General features: G+C 47.2%; 1 protein-coding gene across 6 annotated transcripts in view; it reads right to left on the bottom strand.

Moving 5' to 3' along the window:
- Positions 1-22,974, bottom strand: part of MITF (melanocyte inducing transcription factor) — a gene marked incomplete at its 5' end in the record, with an annotated part of 254,096 nt that extends 231,122 nt beyond the window's left edge. For 4 of the 6 annotated variants that reach the window (XM_079794736.1, XM_079794740.1, XM_079794739.1 and 1 more), the window contains one exon: positions 22,741-22,974. In XM_079794736.1, the coding sequence (XP_079650862.1) occupies positions 22,741-22,844 (104 nt within the window). Of the gene's footprint in view, positions 1-8,189; positions 8,388-21,281; positions 21,825-22,740 lie in introns of those variants that run through there. The other 2 variants (XM_079794746.1, XM_079794742.1) reach the window with 2 other exon arrangements.
- Positions 22,975-23,853: the final 879 nt, after the last annotated feature.

Here is a 23,853-nt window from a genome sequence, read left to right as displayed (position 1 = left end):
TGTGATCCAGCAAGAATGGCAGAACCACAACTGCAGATCATCTGAGGGGAGGAACTGGGAGGGCACCTGGCGAGCGCATGCGAAAGCGTGGAAAATGAATGCACTTTGCAGCGAATGACTTGAACAGTTTCAAACACCAACACTGCCAAAACTAACATAAAAAGTGGGAAAGAAAGCATAAGCCTCCAAACCTAATCACCGACCCAGTGGACCTTCTGAAAATAGTCACTGAAACCAGTGAACTGGACATTTCTGAAAACAGAAAGGAGTCTCGCCACTTACGAACCAGAAGCAAAGATCCAAAGTGACATGAAGCCGGTCCCTCTGTAAAAACATCTGCTGTGCAGTGAGCTGCAAGCTGAGTTCCTGCGATTACCGCCTGCTTTACCTTCTTGAAGACAGGCACAGACTCAAGTCCATGGTCTCCTTTTCCCAGAAGAGAAAACAGCTCAGGGGAAAACCCACTGAAGTACTAGTATTTTGAAGATGTCCCACATGAGTTCAGAGATGGACCAGGAATAGGTCTGAATTCCCAACATAAATGCCAACCATTAACTTTTCTTCAGGTCAGAGTCAAAGGGAGAAGAAAACCACACCAAACCTGACTGACCAAACAACCCACCGGAGAGCGGGACACACTCACCGGGGCCGCCGGGGCCCTTTGGCTGAACATGGAGTCCACCGAGCCGCCTCGGAAAGGAGATGATTACAAAGATGCCACTGCAGCTCTGCCACACGCTTCCATGCACCCTCCTCAACACCAGGAAGGCTAAACTAGAGATGGACTGATAATTAATAGGCTCCTGGCAGCAGCAGCCGGCTGCTGTAACCACCAGTAATTGCTGCCTACTGAAGATGGCATGGAACCCAGCCAGGAGGAGGGCGGGCACATGACAGGAATCATAAAGGTGAAACAGACTACCTCACAGGTTACCTGGCACCCATTCCAAACTACCTCCTTATCTCCAGATGCAGTTAATAATGATGGCAAATAAATTCAAAATCATAATACGAGGACTGGAGATCAATCATTCTTCTGGAAATATCACCACAGATGCAAGGAAATTCTGATGAAAACACATCTCTCCACATACCTCCAACCCCCAAATGCCATACATTCCTAAGTTGGTCATGAAAATAATTATTCTTATAAGATGCCCTACTGGAAAAGAAAAGTAATCCCATAAGTGATATATTTTGACTTGGACAGCCTTTGAAAATATCCAGTCTGCTGAGAAACTTTTCACAGCACACAGAAGCAGTTTATGCTCTCTATTCTGACATTAAAGCAATGTCCTTGTTGGTAAGTGCTCCAGGAGAGGAAAGATATTTGGCACAGAAGTTGTTCACTGGAACGACTGAAGATTGCTGGCAGGGTAAAGGAGGGGATTCATGATGCCTGCACTTTAAACCTCCAACCCCAAAAAACAAGACAACACATCAACCTGTTAAACTGATTACCAAACACTCATCTAAACAATATTTCATCAGAGAACACCAATACCTACTTCACGCTCCCCAGCAAGAAGCAAACCACTGTACCTCTAACATCCTGAGAGGCCCAGAAACATGGAGACCTGAGGAGTCAACCTTCTGCCACGGGAGACATCTATAGAGATAAATGGGGGCAGCAGGCACATGGTTTCACAGTGACTAATACTGACCAAAACTGTTCATAAAGTCAACTCCACAGGCAAAGACTCTTCTCCTTCACTCAGAAAACCCCTGGCTCTCTGCTGGTGTTGCAAAGGATGCCTTTGGCTTGCCAAACAGAGGGCATTACAAGGCTCCAGGCTTTCTGACAAGATGCAGCCCAGGAGACCCTATCGATAATAGCTCATGGAAATCGCCAACGTTTCTCATGGTAAAGATACACACAAGGCAGCAAATCCGGAGCAGAAGCATTGAAAACTCAGGTGGTTTACACTTGGTATGTATGAGAATTACGTGGGGTTTTTAAATTGTTGGTCTTTCTCCTCTCCCATTAATAAGAGTTAGAATGCTTTTACATTCATTTTGTGAATCTCTAACTCATCAGTGATGGAACCCACTAAGAATATAGCTCATCATTAAAGCCATCAACTAAGTATTTTTATAACTTCTTCCTCTCTATTATATCATTATATCCTTTTATTGAAAACCTTTAACTCGATGCTTTGCAATGACTAATGCTCTTAACACACATGTCAAGGCAGAAGCTATGTTCATTACACAACATTATGTTTCAAGACCTTTGACATTCAAAGATAAACAGTCCAAAATGGAACAGACTGGCTACAACTTTATGAAGACACACAAGAAAAGCAATTAACAAGTCAGGTTAGGGGTGAAAAGAGAGAGAGAGGAGTGAAAAGCATCAAGATGTTCGGAGCTACGTGTTCAGTGGTGGACCACAAGGATGGCTTTGTAGGCAAGACTTCTTGATATCATCAACTAGGAACATTCAAAGATCCTTAATGAGGAATGAAGAAAATGTACAACTTACACACCACGCCCTTTAGAATGATTATCCACCATCTCATCTTTTGCTGCCTTTCCTGGAGCCCTCACAGCCTATCTCCTTTCCTTCTTCAGAAACAGCTTTGAAAACAAAGGACTGTGCAGCCAAGTGTGCTGCGAGCACCTTTAATAGATAGACCTGTTTATCTTGGATTCAGATCTCAACCACACCCAGAGTCTCTTGTCTTTACTTCATCAGAAAACTAGTCCTCTTTCTATTCCAAAACCAACATGAGTTGTCTTCCTAATCACTTCATATCCTGACTCACCTAGATACCCCAATATACACAGCAGCCACCACAGCAAGTAGATAAGAGCGTGAGCTTTGAAGTCAGACAGTCCTCAGTTTAAGTCTTGGTTCCTCCCTTATTTGAGTGATTTTTAGACAAGTGATTTAAGATGGCCCAGCATATGTTTCTTCATTTATAAAATGGGTTCCTACCTACCTCATATGAGGATTAAATTACTATATAAAACATTTGAAATACTTAACACAGTACCTGGTAGATAGTAGTTACCTTAATGTTTGTAACTCAACTAGATCTGAATTATTCATTTCTGCTATTTCAGCTTCTTGACTTTTCTAACACAGGAAAAATATGGGGGGGGGGGGAAAGGTTACATAGGTACCTTCCTTATCCCAGAACCAAGACAAATAGATAGATACACATACGCACATGCAGAAACACGCATACACACATACAGACTAAACAAGCCATTCCTTTCATAATGCACAAGGATGCAGTACAAAATGCAAATGGCAGGCTACAGGTGCAAGGCAGAAAAAGATGCAACTTTTGATACTTTAACTCCAGTGACATGCAACTTTTATTACTTTAACCCCAGTGAATTTCAGTTTCCTAAACGTAGACCAGATTAAAACCCTAGCACAAGACACAGACTTTTAAAAGGGGCTTTAAAAATGATAGATCCTGCTGTTATTATTACTGCTGTTTGTATTTCTTTCTTGTTACTAAATTGTGGGCTCTATCTAATATGCAACTAAAAACTACTGCACCTACTGAAACAAGCTTTCTCTTCCCTCCTTCCTAAAAGAATTCCAAGCACACTCAACAAGTACTCAATTAATATTTACAATAATGACTATGCTGATAATTACAATATGCTAATTTTCAATACACTGAGAAGTCAAAATCTTCATCTTTATCTTGTAAGTTATGCGTAAGTTGAGCCTAGCTATTTCGAAAACTTCCAACAGCAGAATTTCTCAGCCCCCACTGCTTTCTGCTGGATTCTCCAGCAAGGCCCCACAATCTCTCTGTCCTCTTTCCTAGGCACCATTCTTACACTCCACTCCCTAAAGAACAGAGAAATTATAGCAAAATAAAGATAAACATACCAGAACTGTCCCACTGAACTTTAAAGATCTGAAAGTGATGGGCCATTCTTATTGGCAAATAGACTAGTAAAAATGGAAGGTCAGGTACCTGGAAAAGATGTACTACAGTGGCTTCATGTATATAACCCACAACAGTGTTGGGGAGACAGTGTTTTAGAAGGTTTTCCCAGTGAGCATATTTTGTACTCAGAGAAAGAATTGCTAGAGAAAGACAGCTAGATCAAAAAAAAATTTTAATAGTCAAACATCATTATAGATGGATTCCCTATTTGCGAGTTCACCTACTTGCTAAAATTTATTTGTAACCAAAATCAGAATTCACAGTATTTTTGCAGCCATGAAAACAGAAAGGTGAAAAATGCAGTCCCCAGTAAGGTCAGAGCAGGCGACACTCTGCCTTCCAGTTTCAGCTCTTACGTAGTAACCCAGTGTGCTGGTGGCGGGACTTCACTGCTTACAGGACCCCGACCTCAGCACAGGAAGGCCCTGTTGTGCCTTGTGGAGAACGTGCAGGTGTCAAAAAGCTTCCTTCAGACAGGACTTACAGTGCTGCTGGCCGGGGGTTCACTGTGAATAAACCTATAATATATACACTAAGTAAAATGTCTTCAAACAGAAACACACATAAGATAAGGTTATATATCAACCAGCTGACAAAAATGTGACCACAGGCTCATAGGAACCTAACCTTATTTCCCCTAGGGGCTACAGTTCACTAACCCCTAATTAAATGTCCATGTGACTTCATAAAACATAACTACCACAAATAATGAAAAGTAAGTATATTTTTATTTCATCTCTTAGGACCAACAGTAGTAACAATAGGCATTGCCCCTACTAACCTTAATGGATCGAGTTTACATACACCAGGAATGTTACCATTATCCTCCAAAACCTTCACAGCTATTCCAAGAAGACTATTACCCTCATAGTTTAGGTGAGAAAACTGAGGTTCACAAAACCTTAACAAGGGTCCATCACTAATAGAAGAAAAGTTGAGACAGAGTTTAACAGAATTCCCCAAAGTTACTGATCCCTTCTAGCACACCAGAAACAACACTTCATCCATTCTGCTCATTCTTTCTTCAAGAAACATTTATTGGACACTCACTATCCTGGATGCTGGAGATGCCCAGCGAGCTAACATGTTTCCTGTTCCTGTGAGGCTGCCTTCAAGTGAGGACCGAGAGACAATGAAATAAGTATTACCTACTAGCCTATCTATAGGAGGAAGATGCTTGATTTCTTAAAATACACATTGGTTTTTAAATAAGGGCTTCAAACTAAGTGACAACTAAAAGTTGTCATTAGTGAATATAAGTTAAAAATATATTTCTCACTTATATATGATCTCTTACATTAAATATGATCACTTATATGTGGAATCTAAAATGAAAAAAAAAGCTCATCAATACAGAGAATAGATTGGTGGGTGATGGGGTGGGTGGCATGAGTGAAGGGGATAAAAAGGTACAATTTCCAGTTATAAAATAAGTCCTGGAGATGCAAGCACAGCATGATGACTATAGTTAATACTCTATTGCATATTTGAAAGTTGCTATGAGAGTAAATCTTAAAAGTTCTCATCACAAGAAAAAATAAATTCTGTAACTATGTACGGTGATGGATGTTAACTAGACAGCATGATGATCATTTTATAACATCGAATCCTTATGTGATATACCTGAAACTAACATAATTTTATATGTCAACTTTACCTCAATAAAAAACCTAGATTGATTACCTATATTTGACTTGGTAATATGTTGGGTGTATTGGTTTAAATAATGTACCACTCCCAATCCTATATAATAAAAACCTAATATGCTAAGTGCCTGATTGTCCAGTCGTCCATTCAACCAATTAAAGTGTAATATGCTAATGATATGCTAAGACTGCTCAACCACTCGCTATGATGTGCACTGACCACCAGGGGGCAGACAATCGATGGGTCAGCCAGTCACTATGACATGCTGACGCTCTGACTAGTACAGTGATGGCGAACCTATGACACGCGTGTCAGCACTGGCACGCGTAGCCATTTCTGATGACACGCGGCCGCTGAGGTTTATTAAATACAATTATATATAACAATTATACATTTATGTTGTTTAAACTATAAATATTGCGAAATAATGTTTTTTCCTCAAAGTGACACACTACTCGAGTTATGCTCAGTTTTTTGGCGAAGTTTGACACACCAAGCTCAAAAGGTTGCCCATCACTGGACTAGTAGGTTAGCTTGCTGCTGGGGTCTGGCCAATTGGGACTGAGCGAGATGGGCCGGACATGCCCTGGAGCCCTCCCAGGTCCCTCCCCAGCTGGCCAACCTCCTGTGTCCCTCCCTGGCCCCAATCGTGCACCAGTGGGGTCCCTCTGCCTGGCCTGCACCCTCTCACAATCTGGGCTGAGGAACTCCGCCCCTTGAGTGCACGAATTTCGTGCACCGGGCCTCTAGTAAATAAATAAATACTAAGTAATATGACCACCAGGGGGCGCTTTCCCTCCCCCAGAAGAGAGGTCCTCTGGCTCCTGCTGACCTGCTCCGACTTCGTGTCCGCTCCATAGCTGCCCCTTTGCCGACAGTGACAGTGGAGTAGTGCTGACCCTTTTTGTTCGCATTACTTTCTGACTCCATAGTAGGTTAAATAAGTATATCCTGAATATTATTTTACCTCATGGGCAAGAAAAATTTGCCCAAGGATATTGCAAATAATTCCCAAACCATGACTCTAAGAAAGTAGGAGTCAGATCTCTTAATGTCCACCTATTCAGGTGCCCAAGAAATAAATCTGTTCTGAAAACTTCCAAAACTGTCTTGTCCATTTCCTCTTCCCCTAGTTACGGGTGTCTTAACTCCCAACTCCAGCCTACACAGATGACTCATCCTGTCCTCTCACGGATGCGCAGAGTCAGAAGCCCATCAGACTGGCCCATTACAGACCATCGCTCATTCTCTCCTACGCTCATTCATTCTCCAAGTATATTGGTTCTCACTGTACGGCACCTAATTTGATGCGTCTTTTGATTGTGCGTGTGTATGTTTCAATCACATGTAAAGAGGAAAACATCTTTTTCCCTGTTTTTTACAAAACTCAGGATAGGAACCGTGTAACAAAGTCTAGTTTTGGTTAGTCGTGACAATACAAGAGAATGGCAACAAGGGCTCTGAAAACCACTCTGTGCTTGTATAAAGTGCGTATGGATTCTGGCAGATGTATTCCATTGACTGGTAATCAAATTTGCTCCCATCCCTCTGCACACAGCAGCTAACAGTTGGGATATATGTAGCACATTTGAAAACATGCTACATATATCCCAAACACTGGAGAACATACTCTATGCCTGGGTGTTTTTCAGCTCTAGAGAATCAAATTATTATCTACTTACTTAATAGAAACACAATGGTAGAGTCAACAGTACGTGCACAGATTAACCACTCTGACTCTCATGTAAACCCCTTAATTCTAGTGGCACTGAACCCGAAGAGGGCAGTCGGGTGGCACAGCAGGAGTGGCAGCCACCAGGCGGCATTGGGCCCATGCACAGGCAGTGCTCTCTGACTTCACTATACCCTCACAGCAATCTGTGAGGCAAGTGCCCTAGGCATCTACGCACCAGGACCAGGCTGTATTTGGTGTGTGTGTGTGTGTGTGTGTATGTGTGTGTGTGTGTGTGTGTGTGTGTGACATCTGGGGCACTCTCCTCCTGAGAAAGAGGGTGATCATTCGGGCTAATCCCCTGGTGCTTGCTGGTGACCTGGTTAACCACAGGTTTGGGGAAGAAACTTATAACAATCAAAAAAAGCAAGTTATTGCTGTGGTGATCACTTCACAATTGTGCACAGATAACAAAACAAATTATACACCTGAAATATATACAATTCATATTTGGCAATTATACCTCAACAAAGTTGGAAAAAAGAAAAGCAAGCTATTGTATTGGTGTGGATTGAAACTTGGGTTCCAGTCTTTTAAAAAAAAAGCTATAATGGGAGGGAAAACCTTTAGAAAAGTGAAAGTTGTAAGGATTTTAAGATTCGATAATATAGGTATTATGACTTTTACTGGGTAAAGTTAACTATAGACTGCTGTGCTAAATGTGAAAAGCTAAAGCGGAAGTCACTGCAGGCCAGCTGACACACAACAGTTAGGAATGACGGAGGCCTGCATGGAGGCGGCGGAGCTCAGCTGCTCCAGCGTGCAGTATTGTGAAACCCAGCTACGCATCATGTTATTTCTTCCTCCGCCTCGCTGCAGTCTATAATTACGATGAAAGGAAGCATGTGATAGGGATGAAGACTGTTCTGGCAACAAAAGTCAGGCCTTACCTGTAACAGCACGTGCCATCTTAGAACCTCCCTGTAGGCGTCCTACAGGTCAGCACTACTTGACCTGCATCACTCCCAAGGATCCTGAGGCTGCCTGTCCGGTTTCGGGATCACTCTGTCCCCACACCCCCTTCTCTTCTACGGAACCTCTTCTTTTCCTGCTGGTTGCCTTTGTGTTGTTTCTCTTTATTCAAGTGTCTAAAAGTAAAAATGCATTTCAAGTCAACAGCCTTGCTGATGTCATGGACACAAAGGGAGCCGCAGTGAGGGAAGCAGTGTCAGAGTGCTGACCAAGGCCAGGCCTGGGCTGAGCACTCTACGACTCACTGCTTTGAATCCACACAGCTACCCCCCGACTTAAATCACACTGTTATCCAGGAGCCCGCTCAGTCCTATGTTGAAACAGAGGCTACAAAATAATTTGCCCAATGATAAAAGAACATGTAGGTAGTCAAACTAGAATTTAAGTTAAAAACCCTTCTTACTCAAAAGGTTAAACCCAGAACTTTATGCTGATTGGACTGGTTACAGCTCTTAACCAGTTTACAATAAGAGCAGATTCTTTGTCCAAAAAGCATCAGGGCTTTTTCTCTGGAGAAGGTCAGATGCAGAAAAACACACGCTTGGGAACTCGGGCCTGTGGATTAATCACAAGGGTGGGTGAATCTCCTGGCGAGGAACAAGTCCAGAGCTTTTCCACAGGCTCCTTTGTGGGGCACACACTGGCCATGCCCTTCCCTCCACAGCAGTGAGCAGCCTGGGAAGATCTGGGAGGGATGACTGTTCGGTCAGCTCAGCCCTATGTCTGACAAAACAGATGCTGGCTGGTCAGTCATTCCACTCCTCTGTTTTGGAAGCTCCCACACTCTACAAACTGTCTGGAATTCATTAAGACAGGAAAACAGGCTGACAGTCATATTTCAAGTTTTATTCAGCAGAAGTTTTGAGAAAAACAAATTTGGTCATGTGGGCATGCTCACAATCACGATCACCCTGTTTCTCAACCAAGTCTCTCAGTCAAGTGACTACAGTGTGCTTCGCATTTCACAAGTGTGAGTCCAGATTAAACTACAAACCTCTTGTGAGATGTGGGCTGGCTCCTTATGGTAACAAAGCTGGTTAACTCCAAATCACTCAGCGATCACATCTGGGAAACCAGGAACCAACCTGGTTTCACCAACGTAGATTGAGGGCTGACTTTCTAGAGAGGATTTTCCTTTTTTTTTTTTTAATCAGTAAGGAATTACTGTCAATGATTACCTCTGGCCTGACCATGATGAGCAACATCCCATTTTTTACTAAATGTATTGTAATCCAGAAAATGTTTCACTCTAGAACAGTACTACAAGGATAATTCAATCTGGGGACATGGAGTTTATGGTAAAAGCATTAGGGCAGCGGTTCTCAAACTTGTGGGCATCACCATCTGCTGGGGTGTTTAGAACACAGTCTGCCAGAGCACACCTCCAACAGTTTCTGATTCCAGGTGTCTCACTGTAGGGTCTGAGAATTACATTTCCAACAAGTTGCTGAGTGATGCTGACGCTGCTGGTCTGAGGGCCACATTTTGAAAACCAATGCACTAAGATGGTGGTGGTGATGGTGGATGGGAAGCAGGGTGGTGATTTTAATCAACAAACTTGGAATCGGAGGCATTGCATAGAGCTGGGATTCAGACAATATAAAAGCTCAGGCAGTCTCCATTCAGGTGACAGAAAATCCAAATTAACCAGGTTTACTCAAAAAAGGAACTTATTGGTAAAATAACAGAAAAATCCAAGGATAGAAACAAATTCATCCAGAGGGGAAAACTGCTTCTAGGACCATGGCAATGGTGCCTTGTTGTCAACCAAAAATGTATTCTCTCTTCTTGGGGAGAGGTGCTGCTGCCCAACTGGGGTCTCAATGTCCCAGTAGCCCCCTCCCCCCGCATTCAGATAAGGACATGAGACTGGTCTTCACCAACAGAAGTAGCACAGAAGGGATGCCAGGCACGTCTGGACCTCAGTTTATACCTTCTACTCATCTTTGTCTTTCCACCACTGGTCACAAAGGGCTCCTGAAATCTAGGCAATGACAGAACCAGAAGGTGGAAGGAGCCTGTGTTCTGGATTTGGCATATGGAAAGCTTCCTGCCAACCAGGAACTATTTATTACACATATGACGATTGCATGCCACTTTGTTACAGAAAATAACATTAACCTAATATAAAGACTTAGTTTTTCACTGTCTCCAAGGTATGGTGGCAGTTTATTCTCAAGCTTCCCAAGTTCAAGATCAATGGAAATAAAGGGAGCATCTCTTCCTGTTAGCACCTGAGCAAAACCCTGAGATTCATTTTCATGAGCCAGCATGTACCTAACTGAACCTAGTCCCTGCAACGAAGAAATGTGGCTGGGCCTGTGTCAGATTCTCCACCCCTAAAGCACATGAGCTGAGCATGTAGGAAGGGGGTGGGTGGTACAAGGTTTGGAAAGGAGACTATGTGTAGGCAAAGTAACAATGTCCTCTAGAGGAAATATACATGGTGAGGGAAGTTGGCTGCCAGCAAGGACTGGTTAGAAAGATGTCAAGTACATGAACCCAAGTGAAAAAGAGGAGTACACTAGGCCAGCAAGGTGGAATATGGTATAACTGACTCCAAAAGTGAACCCCCAATTCATTGTCCTTGCCATGCAGGCCCCACAGTTAAATTTTAGTGACTGTAGTATATAACCAAGGAAGGTTTTTAGAAACCCTCCTTGCTTTTTAGAAACCCTCTCAAATAAACCCTCTCATTCATCTCTGCACCAACGAAGATTTAAAGCTTCCATATGTAATCAGTATCATTAGAATCGCATTCCAGGATCCCATCATTTAGCACTTACATATCTAACATTTATCTAGTTAAAATATTATTAATGTTTATCTACCCGAAGACCAGTGGACAAATGACCATGCTAAATGATGGAAGATGTGGTGGTTCCAAAAAGTCTATATAGCCACTGCCCAATATACCACTAGCAAGTGCCCATCTCTCATGAGCTTCTCTCCATGCACACCTCCTTGCAGCAAGTGGACAAACTTTTATTTGGACTATAACCAGGAATCATGCCCGTTGCTTATGTTTACAGGGGCTATTTTACACAAGCTACTGTAAACTCTTCCTTTAAAAATAAATAGAATATTTTCAATAATGCAGAGCTGGTGCCATCCTCTTCTCGTAGCAGTAAATGACCCTAACCAGCCAATACTATGTGAATGTTTATTCATCCTCATTCTCTGCCAAAAGCATTGTAAGTTCACTGCAAAGAATTCCATTGGCTGAGGTACCAATGTTCTAAATTTAGATGGTGCTGTTATGTAGGTTCAGTAATACAACAGAGCTGAAAAACTTCAAAAAATGTAGCCAGTCCTTTTGATGGAGAGAGGGCTGCTACAATATCTGTGTGTCTGTCTCCAGCTGTCCAGGACAGCACACACAGGAGGAACACTGTGGCCAGTCTCAGGGAGGACTGCTGGAAGACTTCATTAGGACAGTGCCAGGTTCCAAGTTAAATAGGAAAACCATCTTCAGGATTTTTATATGCTTCTCCTTTCACCAAGTTTCAAATTTCCAGTTATAAAAATAAAAGGTATATTGGGAAAAACATGCTTTTTAGAACCAGTTAGTATTTGGGAGCATATTACAGTAAAGGTACCAAAGACAAGATAGCATTCCTATCTGTCATTCCATAATCCCACATATGATCTCTGCCATCAGGCTAAATGACTCTTCTCTGCTTCAAATCCTCTTCCCATGGAAGCCAGTTAAGAGTGACTCAGCAACTTACCCCACTTTGGGGAAGGGGTGGAGTGGGAGGGCAAAGGCTACAGATGCTTCCTCAAAAATTGCTCAATAACCCACAATTTTCTTCTAGCCTAGGACTCTACCCTTGCCCTCCCTAGACCTGTAACTCACTAGATTTGAATTTTAAATATTTGCTCCCACACAACCCAGGACTTTTCCCTTTGAAAGTTACTACTCCATGGGTACTTCAACTAAAGACTCAGCTAATGAAATTAAAATGCTTTGAAAATGTTTTGTAAATAACTGAACTGAAGCACACCATTGCCTGTGGGTCTCAAGGCTGATAAAAGCTTGAAGCGGTGTGTGCGAGAGGCTTCTTCCTTTTCTGCACCAACACTGACATCTTCCCAGCAGCGCACGCAGGAAGGGTGACACAGGGCCGAAGCACAGGACTGGGAGTCAGGAGTTCTAAGGAGTTATTCATTTGTGGTGTGTGTGTGTATTTGTTGAATCAATCTTAGGCTTTACTTTTTTTTAATTTAAATATATTTTATTGATTTTTTTACAGAGAAGAAGGGAGAGAAATAGAGTTAGAAACATCGATGAGAGAGAAACATCGATCAGCCGCCTCCTGCACACCCCCTATTGGGGATGTGCCCGCAACCAAGGTACATGCCCTTGACCGGAATCAAACCTGGGACCCTTCAGTCTGCAGGCCGACGCTCTATCCACTGAGCCAAACCGGTTAGGGCTTAGGCTTTACTTTTTAATCCTAGGTTACTTGGACCTCTTCCTTATACCAAAAAGTGATTCGAAATTCAGCCAAAAACCATTCCTAAGCCAAACATAAGGGAATCATGGTCAGACATGAATGATCTCAATCAACCAACAGTGGCATGAGCTAGGCAACAACTCACGTAAGATGATCCTAGAGGAAAGAAAGGATAATAAAATAACAAGACCCATCTGCATTTTTAATCCAGACAAGCATAAATCTCTGAGTCACTCAGCATTAGGAAAACACTTAAGACTAAGTTATAAACACTTACAGGGAAGATTAATGTCTGTATTTCTTCTCCACTACTCAGACACAGTTGACAATGTGGGCGTTACAGTTGCCAGCCCCAACCATGGATTGAAAATAGTGTTGCCTTTACCCAGTCCTAGCTGTCCTCAAGTTAGCTGCTTTACATGCATTACCTTTTATCTTCATAGCAGCCTTGCAAGGGAGTACTGCCCCATTTTACAAAAGAGGGAACTGGAGTTGAGAGGTTGGGTAACTCATCCAAAGTCCCATAGCTAGTGAGTGGTAGTGCCAAGATTTGCACATTTATTTTAGACATTCAGGTCTTGCCTCCAAATCCCTTTCTCCATGAATGAGCTCATTCCTAATGACCCAATCTAATAAAGCCCCCTTCTTTCCCAGTCACACTCTATTAATAACATTCCATTTAATTTTCATAGAAGCAAAAATTATCTGGCTCAGCTTTGGCCAGTGTGGCTCAGTTGGTTCGGTGTCTTCCTGTGCACTGAAGAGTTGCTGGTTCAATTCCTGGTCAGGGCACATGCCCGGGCTGCAGGCTTAATCCCCAGTAGGGGGCGGGACATGTAGGAGGCAGCCAATCGATGTTTCCCTCTCATTGATCTTTCTCTCTCTAAAAAAAAATCAATTAAAAAAATCTCCTTAAAAAAGTTATCTCACTCATCTCTTTGGTTAATTATTAACTGTGTCTCCACCTCCAAGATAAAAACAGGATGCATAGGACCCTCACCTGTCTCCTTCTACCTTTGATCCTCCTGGCCAGCAGAGGCTGGCAGCTAGAGGCACTTAAAAGTGTTGTAAGGAAAGCGCAAGGGGGGCGGGAAGGAAAAGTAGAGTAATGAACAAACAAGTCCTGCTGACACCAAAGTCCTGCCTCTGCTTCAACTGATTGAGCGATGATTTAGAAGCACCCTGGGAGGTCAACAGGGTCCTTCCCTGGGGATCTTTCTCTCATCGTGGTCTCCACTCCCAGAACCCACAGCCCATGCCTGCCCCGGCTCAACACCAGCCAGTGAGCGACCATCTGCAAGGTGCCCAGCAGTGCCCAGCGCAGTGCCCACCATGCGACAAGCGCAGAAATGCTGCCACGGAAGAGAAGAGCCTCGATCTCAGGACAGCTGTCTTGTGTGGACATTCCAAGGTTTCTTCTTCATTCCTCAGGGCACGTGTGAAAGGTTGCAGAGGGAAGAGGTATTGAAGAAATGGGGAAGCCATGTTTCAGACCCACCCCAGAGACACGGGAGCTGGTCCTCCTCCCCAAACCCTCAGGAACAGAGAGTGGGTGTGGGGCCTTCCTCAGCCCGCCAACGGCACAACCAGGCCATTCTGGCCCTGGCCACGCACCTCTGTGGGCGCGCAAAGCCTCTTACGGACTGCAAACCTGCCCTCACAGCGTCAGAGGCCAGGTGACCATCCTCCCTGTCCTCCCTGCCCTCACAGCGTCAGAGGCCAGGTGACCATCCTCCCTGTCCTCCCTGCCCTCACAGGGTCAGAGGCGTGTGGGTGACTGTCCTCCCTGCCCTCACAGTGTCAGAGGCGTGTGGGTGACTGTCCTCCCTGCCCTCACAGTGTCAGAGGCGTGTGGGTGACTGTCCTCCCTGCCCTCACAGTGTCAGAGGCGTGTGGGTGACTGTCCTCCCTGCCCTCACAGTGTCAGAGGCGTGTGGGTGACTGTCCTCCCTGCCCTCACAGTGTCAGAGGCGTGTGGGTGACTCTCATCCCTGCCCTCACAGTGTCAGAGGCGTGTGGGTGACTATCCTCCCTGTCCTCACAGTGTCAGAGGCGTGTGGGTGACTGTCCTCCCTGCCCTCACAGTGTCAGAGGCGTGTGGGTGACTGTCCCTGCCCTCACAGTGTCAGAGGCGTGTGGGTGACTGTCCTCCCTGCCCTCACAGTATCAGAGGCGTGTGGGTGACCGTCCTCCCTGCCCTCACAGTGTCAGAGGCGTGTGGGTGACCGTCCTCCCTGCCCTCACAGTGTCAGAGGCGTGTGGGTGACCGTCCTCCCTGCCCTCACAGTGTCAGAGGCGTGTGGGTGACTGTCCTCCCTGCCCTCACAGTGTCAGAGGCGTGTGGGTGACCGTCCTCCCTGCCCTCACAGTGTCAGAGGCGTGTGGGTGACTGTCCTCCCTGCCCTCACAGTGTCAGAGGCGTGTGGGTGACTGTCCTCCCTGCCCTCACAGTGTCAGAGGCGTGTGGGTGACTGTCCTCCCTGCCCTCACAGTATCAGAGGCGTGTGGGTGACTGTCCTCCCTGCCCTCACAGTGTCAGAGGCGTGTGGGTGACCGTCCTCCCTGCCCTCACAGTGTCAGAGGCGTGTGGGTGACTGTCCTCCCTGCCCTCACAGTGTCAGAGGCGTGTGGGTGACCGTCCTCCCTGCCCTCACAGTGTCACAGGCGTGTGGGTGATCGTCCTCCCTGCCCTCACAGTGTCACAGGCGTGTGGGTGATCGTCCTCCCTGCCCTCACAGTGTCACAGGCGTGTGGGTGACCATCCTCCCTGCCCTCACAGTGTCAGAGGCGTGTGGGTGACCGTCCTCCCTGCCCTCACAGTATCAGAGGCGTGTGGGTGACTGTCCTCCCTGTCCTCACAGTGTCAGAGGCGTGTGGGTGACCGTCCTCCCTGCCCTCACAGTGTCAGAGGCGTGTGGGTGACCATCCTCCCTGCCCTCACAGTGTCACAGGCGTGTGGGTGACCGTCCTCCCTGCCCTCACAGTGTCAGAGGCGTGTGGGTGACTGTCCTCTCTGCCCTCACAGTGTCAGAGGCGTGTGGGTGACCATCCTCCCTGTCCTCACAGGGTCAGAGGCGTGTGGGTGACTGTCCTCCCTACCCTCACAGTGTCAGAGGCGTGTGGGTGACTGTCCTCCCTGTCCTCACAGTGTCAGAGGCGTGTGGGTGACTGTCCTCCCTGCCCTCACAGGGTCAGAGGCGTGTGGGTGATCGTCCTCCCTGTCCTCACAGGGTCAGAGGCGTGTGGGTGACTGTCCTCCCTGCCCTCACAGTGTCAGTGGGTGACCATCCTCACTGCTCTCACTGTCCTCACTGCCTTTGACCCATCTTCTGGATTATTTTCCCAAAATAATGCATACTTGGAGTTAAGTCAAACATATTTTTGTAATTTACTTCAATGAATCAAACCTAACAGCATGATATATTTTATACTTAAACCACATGCACACAAAACAAATGAAACGCTTGCTTACTGTCCCTGAAAAATGACCCCAAAAAATTTAACTAAGGATTTGTTTCCTATTATTTATCCTAATACTGCCAGTTCTAAAACAAAGCAGTTAGAGAGAGAGAAATTTAGTAACTTTGATTTGTCCCAAGATACTTTTTTTTACACTGAGGTCCTATTCCTGACAGTAAGCACGTGACTGTTCTAAAAAAAGGATATTTTCCACTGCTTGCACAACTGGAGCAGATATAAACATCAGCCTGTGCAAACTGCACTGCAGAACTCAACGGGAATAACACACACACATGCATACACTCTCATCTTTCCTATAAATAGCAGTACTTGGGAAAAGGAAATCTGCAAACACTCAAAACCACACTTAGAACCCCACTTTAATCAAGCTTCCCAACTAATCACCCACACAAGTCATCTGCAAAGCAAGACTGAACATCTGCCAGGTAAGGTGCTTCAATTTTGTCTATTTTGCTTCAGATACTGCTCAGATATTGCTCTGCAGAGGGAAACCGTGATCGAGACAAAACAGAAAAGAAGGGATTGTCATCACCTTCTAGCCTGTGCTGGGCACTCTGCAAAGCGCTTTTACACATCTTATCACAATTTTAAAACTTCTACAACTCTCAGAGGACAGATCTACTGATCCTATTTTCAGGTAAAGAAACTGAAACTCCAAGAGTTAAGTACCTTGGACACAGACATTGCAGTTAAGTGGCAAAGCCAAGGGCACAGCCCTCCAGCCAGTTCCCTCTGAACCTGTCCGCATGCATCCAATCCAGTCTCTTGGCCACCAGGTGCCCATGGACCATGAGGAAGAGTTGGGACTCTGGTTGGAAGTTTAAAGGGTAACCAAACACCCTAAAAGTCTATTTTAAGAGTATGCCTTCCAAGGCATCTAACATTTTATTTAATGTTGTAGAGAAATATGTTTGAGCATGCTTGACCTTCAAGGCCAAACTCAAATACCCCTATTAACAAGACTGGCCCCCAATTTCTGTTTTTCTATTAAATACACAATGCTGATGGCCACCGGTGGAGACGACACTCTTGCTAGTATGCTGAGCTGAATCCATACCTTCTCTCCCCCACCCACGAGGTGAGTTTTGGAGAAGGCACGGCATGGCGCACCTTTCCCACAGTCACGCACAGAGCCCCTGACATGAGATAGAGAGTCGTGGACAAGAGCCTGGGCTAGAGCCAGGTGGCCTCTCACTGAAGCAGGTCCATCTACTTGCTATGCCTCAGTTTCCTTCTCTGTAAAATGAGAGTGATAAAAATATATATGTCCAGGGTTGAAGTGAAGATTATCTGAGTTAACATGAGTAAAATATCCAGAATCATTCCTGGCAAGCACTATATAAGCATTACTTGTTTTTAAAATTATAATTAACCCTTTGCACTCGCTTGCTTTTTTTCTCGATTCCTTTATTCTAATGCTAACCATGTCGAGTCACACTCGACATCCGAGTGTAAAAGGTTAAAATGTCATTAGTTTTTATTTCTTACTATTACCTCATGCAAATTTTGCAAGATTAAGTTAACACATAAAAGCACTTAGAGCAGAGGCTGGTATATGCTCAATAAATGTTAGCTACCATTATTGGTATTGATTTGCACCAGAATTCAATAGGTACCCACTGAATATGAATTTTTACGTATGTGCTGATGCCACAGCAGCTTTTCTTAAATTACCTTAAAGAAACCATTGCGGACTGGAATAAAAATATAAAATAAAAAAATTTGTCTGAACGCCTCATTAGGATGAAAGCAAAGAAGAATTTACTAAAATTGGACTAGTTTTATTGTATAACACTGGCTTTAGAGAAAAAAGCCAAAGTCAACAAATGCAAACACTTTCTGGAATGTCAGGACTCACAGCTAAGGAATAAAATAACAAGAACTACATCTGCCAGCTGAGCACTTCCTATGTACCAGCCTCCATGCTAATACTTTTCCTCAGTTAATGCTCTTAAAACTGAGGAGGCAACTGAAGTCAGAAGTTACTGAGCCTGCCAAAGGTCACCCAGCCAGTTAGGGACAGATAGCGATGGAGACAATGCTGGTAACCCTCATGCTAGTGGGTCCCTACAGACCAGACAGACCACAAAAATCAAGGAAACTTTCAGAAACCAATAAAAGATTGACAGTTTTGTTTTTCCAAGAATGGTTTTCATTTCATAAAAGAAAGGGCATTTTAATAGGAAGACAGGAGGGAATACCTGAGAATAAGTCCATGAAGTAGCAGTGGCCTTATACCAAGAATGTTCACGTGACTGCGGGTAACGCTGCACCACCAACCTGTGAAAACTTCACACACCTATGAGCCAGCATTTAGGAACCACCGCTATATCCTGTCCCACCATTAAAAACTCATTTCTAATTTGTAGAAAGTTATCTGAAACATCACTAAAAATTTGAGAAGAGAAAATAACTGAAATTAGATTAAGTCAATTTTGAAGTCTGCCCAAGAAAAACTACATTAGCCACTACAAAGCCCACAGAATTGAGTGAACCAAACTAGAGAAACATGAGCCCAAAGATGCTACCATATTTTGAAATGTTTTCTTTGGGTCCCAAAGACCGACAGTTTCCTGGTTCCTAGGAGCTCATTCAGTAGCCTGACCTGACTGCTGACGTGTGAATTCTAGGTTCACCCATGACATTGGCACTTTTCCTCTGCCACCACCATTCAGAGCACACTCCCACAACAAACAAAGGTTCCAAAGCCTGTTGGGGTAACCAAACTGCAAATCAGGCTTCATTAGAACCTTTGCTCTGCTCGTAGCATGTGGCTTCCTGCGACACAGCTGTGCCAGGGAGTAGAACCAAAATGCAGCTTCCATCACCTACATCCCCAGCTTCACATCCCTAAAGGCAGGCAGTCTGGCTAAGGGAGACATGTGTCCTTCTTCATGAAACACTTGCCTAAATGCCTCTTCGGAGAGGCCCTGGCGGTATCTGTTTTGAAAAGAATGCAATGTTGAATGCTAAAACAAAAACCAAACATTCATTGTGCCAGGCACTGTTCTAGGTCAGTAGTTCCAAAACAGGTGTGACTCTGCCCCTCCTGGACACTTGGCAATGTCTGGGGACGTTTCCCGTTGTCACAAGTGGGGAAGGGGTTCATCTGGCCTCTAGTGGCAGAGGCGGGACACGCTGCTAACCATCCAGCGATGCTCAGACACCCTGCCCCCACAGCCAGGAATCATCCAGTTCAAAATGTCAATGGTGCAAGGTTGAGAAACTAGGTCCTCGACTCTGGGGCACAACAGTAAACAAGGAAGAGACAGAAATCCCTGCTCCCTTGGAGCCTACAGTCTAGTGTGGAGAAACATAAACACATCATATCAGAAAATTGCAGAATGTGTTATAAATACCATGGAAAAACAGAGCAGGGCAAGGAAGATGGGAGTTTGCAAGATTAGCAATTATAAATAGTGTAGTCAAGGTAGGCTTGATGAATGGCATTTAAAGGGAGACTTGGAGCCCTGGCTGGAGTACTCAGTGGTTAGATCATCGGACCATACACCAAAGAGTCATGGGTTCGATTCCCGGTCAAGGGCATGTACCTGGGTTGCGGGTTCACTGCCCATCCTGGGTCAGTCAGAGTACATGTAGAAGGCAACCAGTCCAGTCAGTGTGGCTCTCTCACATCAATGTTTCTCCTCTCTCCCCCACTCCCTCTCTCCCTCCTACTCTCCCTGAAAAAAACAATGGAGCCAGGCAGTGGTTGAGTCTCGACCTATGAACCAGGAGGTCATGGTTTGATTCCTGGTCAAGGCACATGTCCGGGTTGCAGGCTCAATCCTCATGTGGAGTGTGTAGGAGGCAGCCGATTGATGATTCTCTCTCATCACAGCTGATGGATGATTCTCTCTCATCATTGATATTTCTATCTCTCTCTTCCTCTCTAAATCAATGAAAATATATAAAAAATAGAAAATAAAGAATGCAATGGAAAAAATATCCTCAGGTGAGGAGTAACAACAACAACAAATTAATTAATTAACTAATTAACTAATTAATTAATTAAAAAGGGAGAGGGAGCCCCATGGCTTTCTGGGCAAGGGCAGTCCAGGCCAAGGGACCAGCAGGAACCACATAAAAGGCCCTGAGGAGGAGAGGTCTTTTCCAGGAACAGCGAGACCAGCCTGGCTGGAGTAGAGGGAGCCTGGAGTGACAGCAGGAGACAAGGCAGAGCTGACAGGCAGCCTGACCATGCAGGCCACCTGGCTCTCGAGTTTTAGTGAAACTAGGAGCCACTGGAGGTTTTGTGAGTAGAGAATGACATGATGTGACAGTTTTAACATAGGGTTTCTCAACCTCGGTGGTGACCATTTGGGGCCAAATAACTGCTCCCTTGTGCCCTGCAGAACGGTGGCAGGCTGCTTAGCAGAGGCCAGCAGCAATTCCCTCTGCTGTGATGACCAGAAATGTCTCCAGTCATTGCCAAACGACTGGGAGGCAAAATCACCCCTAGGCTGAGAATCAGTTTTAACAGGAACATCATAGCTGCTGGGTTGAAACCCCATGAAAGTGGGGAAGGGTAGAAGGCAGGAGACCAGGTTAGAAACGACTGCAATAACCCAGGGGAGGGCAGACGGTGGCTTGAACCCAAGCGGTAGCAGAGGAGCTGAAGGGAAGTGGACAGATTCTGGACATATTTTCAACCCTAACACACACTCCTGAGAAGTGAGAGACAAAATAGCTACAGCAGTCCTAACCTTTCACTTCAACTTTCCCCAATCAATACTTAAAAGAAGGGAGAGCCATGAGGAGGCCCTGCACAAAGTGTGGTCCCTTTAAAGACACACAACAGATGTTGATGACAATGCCGCAGACAACTATGGGAAACAGTATAGGGAAATTTTGCCAACCTCATATGTTTATTAACAGATTTTATTTAACTGCTTTCTTTCAAAGAGCATGTGTCTGTTCCACAGACAGTTTGACAACTTTTTAAATTTAGCCTTGCTCTCCACCCAGGTTCTGTCCCCCACCTGCTTCCAGCTTTGATGTGAAGCCATTTCTTCCCATCCCACACCGCGCCGGGCCCGTGCCCGCTAGCTCCCCAGCACGTTCATTCACCTGGCAAGCAACGGATTGCCGACTCTGGGCGAGAACAGGCCCGAATCCTTCGGCGTGAGCTCCATGGCATTCATTTGGGTTTTTCCAGATGGTATTTTCTTCACTCTCTCAAACTCCTTTAATTATGTATCAGCTACCATCAAAAATGTTCCAAACAGTCCGGTTAATTCATTTCTTTCAGGACCACACACACACACTCGTCCCCTCGTTCTGGCAATGGGAGCATTTGCTTGTGGCAGCAAAAGCAGAGGCTGCTCAGGAGAACACTGGTCCCTTCAGCTGAGGGCAGACACAGCCCCAGTGAGCACAGCCAACAATACCCTTCGCACAATATTACTCCAAACCCCCAACCCCCAACACACACACTCTATCTCACACACAGGACAGCCATTAGGAGGAGGAATCGCCAACTACAGGCGGGTTTCATGCCTCTAACCGCAGAGGCTTCCTTCCATCTCCGCGGGCATCTGCGAGGAGGCAGCGGAGTGCTGTCCGCGGACTTTCTTCCCAACTTGGATTCCGTCCCGTCCCGGGGCTGCGAGCCCCAAGCGTGTGCCCGGCCGGCCCCCTGCGCCCAGAGGCAGACGCGGGGCCCCGGGCTCGGTTCCCTTTCCCCATCGCCCCGGTCGCTGGGCCCCTGGCCCTGCCGGCCCCCACCCCCCGCGGTGAGGGGCACCCGGAGCCCCGTTACGCCGCCCACCGCACCCCTCAGTGAGGGGGTGGAGACCCCTCTGCTCCCCCGCCCTGACCATCTCCTGCTCCTAACATGGCAAGGGCCGGCCGGGCGGCCAGGGGACGCGCGAAGGGGAGAGCCCGCCCTCTGGGCAGAAGGGGGTGGAGGTGCCCGGCGCGGGGCACCAGGTGTGCAGGCGGCAGACCTGCGCGCCTTCGCTCCGCTCCCGAAAGTTAGGTCCCGGCTAAGGAGGTGCCGCCCGCCGCGCGGGTCCCTCAGCCTCCCGGCCCCCGCGGCCCCGCCGGGAGCCCGGCTCTCCCTCCGGGGTCTGCACCGCCCGCGGGGCCGGCCGGACGCGGAGACCGCCCGCCGCCCCGCCCTCCGCCCTCCGCCCGCAGGTGAGAGGCGGGGCCCAGGGAGCCGCACCTGGGGCGGCGGGCGTGCCGGAGGGGCGAGTGCTGAGAGGCCGCGCGCCCAGCTCCTGCTCCCCTCCAGCGTCCCGCCCGCTGCCCGCCGTCCCCCTGCGAGTCCTCGCCGTCCGAGCTTCAGGAGAGGGGTGCACCTGACACGGTCTCCCTTCCCGCCGGCAGCGGCCGGGCCGCTCCTGCCCTCGCCCGCCGCCGCCGCCGCCGCCGGCCTCCCGGCCAGGGGTCGGCCCGGAGCCCCCGCGGCCGGAGCCCCCGGCGCGGCGCAGACCCCGGGCGGGCGCAGCTCGCCCTCCGCCCGGCAAGGGCGCGGGGTCCTTGTCCCAGCCCGGCGCCCGCCCTCCGCGCCGCGGCCCCTCACCTGCTCTTCAGCGGCTGACTTTTGAGTTCGTAATAGGTTTTGGGTTCTTCATGAAACTCCTCCCCGACTTCGAAATCCGGCACGATGCCCGACTCGGACTGCATGGCTGCGGCTCCGTCCCCGCGGCGCCCGGGTGAGGACCGAGCCGGGCGAGGGGAGGAGGCGGGCCTGGGTCCGCGCCCGCAGCGCCCGCTCTGCCCGCCGCCGCCCGCGCGGCCGCCCGGCGCCGGGGGTTCGCACTCGCCGGGGAGGGGCCGCCGCCCGTGCCGCCGGGGCTTGTAGTTCGGCCGGGCGGGGCCTGCCCAGCTCGCGGGGGCCGCGGGGCCCGCGGGAACTACAACTCCCAGCGGCCCGCGGGGCAGAGGCCGCCTGCCGGACCCCGCGGGGCAGCTCCGGTTCGGAATCCCTGTCAATGTCAGCGGCTCCCTCTCGCCTCAAGGGTACAGACCTGCCCATTAAATATTAATTAGGACGGACCCAGCCGGCTCTCCTACCGTCACCCCTCCTCCCAGCTCAGACGTCTGAGAGGGAACACCAAGTCCTTATTTAAAACAAACAAAAAAAACAACAGTGAAGGGTTTGGCACCAGAAAGTTTTAGCCTTCAGCCTGCCTTAACCTAAAAGGATGCCGAACAGCCTGTTTGCTTCCAGCGCTGCTGCGACAAACCCACTCGTCCTCGGGCTGGAGGAGCGGAGCGGCTTGCCTCCCCTTGGGGATGAAAACCTCGCTGTGGAGGGGTTCCTGTGCGTCCTCTCCACAATTCAGCCCGAGCTTTGCAGGACGGTTCATCAGCTCCCCTTATCCAATCGCCACTTCGGATCTAAAGCAGCGCTCGGTACCTTCCCTTCACTTAAAAAGGCACAAAGAACAAAACAGCTTCATCGCTGACTGCCTTTCATTTCATTTCTCAGTCGCCTGGGAGTTCAGAGGAGATTGTCCTAACATTTCAGGAGTGAAGCTGCGGGGCAGTAAACTGTAAAGTGTCACCCCCGCCAAGCTTCCCGCACCCGCTTAGGTAACTGACAACAGGCTGCGCTGTAGCTGTTTTTGCTTCCAGTCCTTCACTGATTAGTTCCAGCAGGACGTCTTCCTTCTCTTAGTAATACGTTCGA

This window comes from Cnephaeus nilssonii (assembly GCF_951640355.1).
Source record: "Cnephaeus nilssonii genome assembly, chromosome: 17".
Classification (NCBI taxonomy): Eukaryota; Metazoa; Chordata; class Mammalia; order Chiroptera; family Vespertilionidae; genus Cnephaeus; species Cnephaeus nilssonii.
This window is presented reverse-complemented; position numbering and strand designations above follow the sequence as displayed.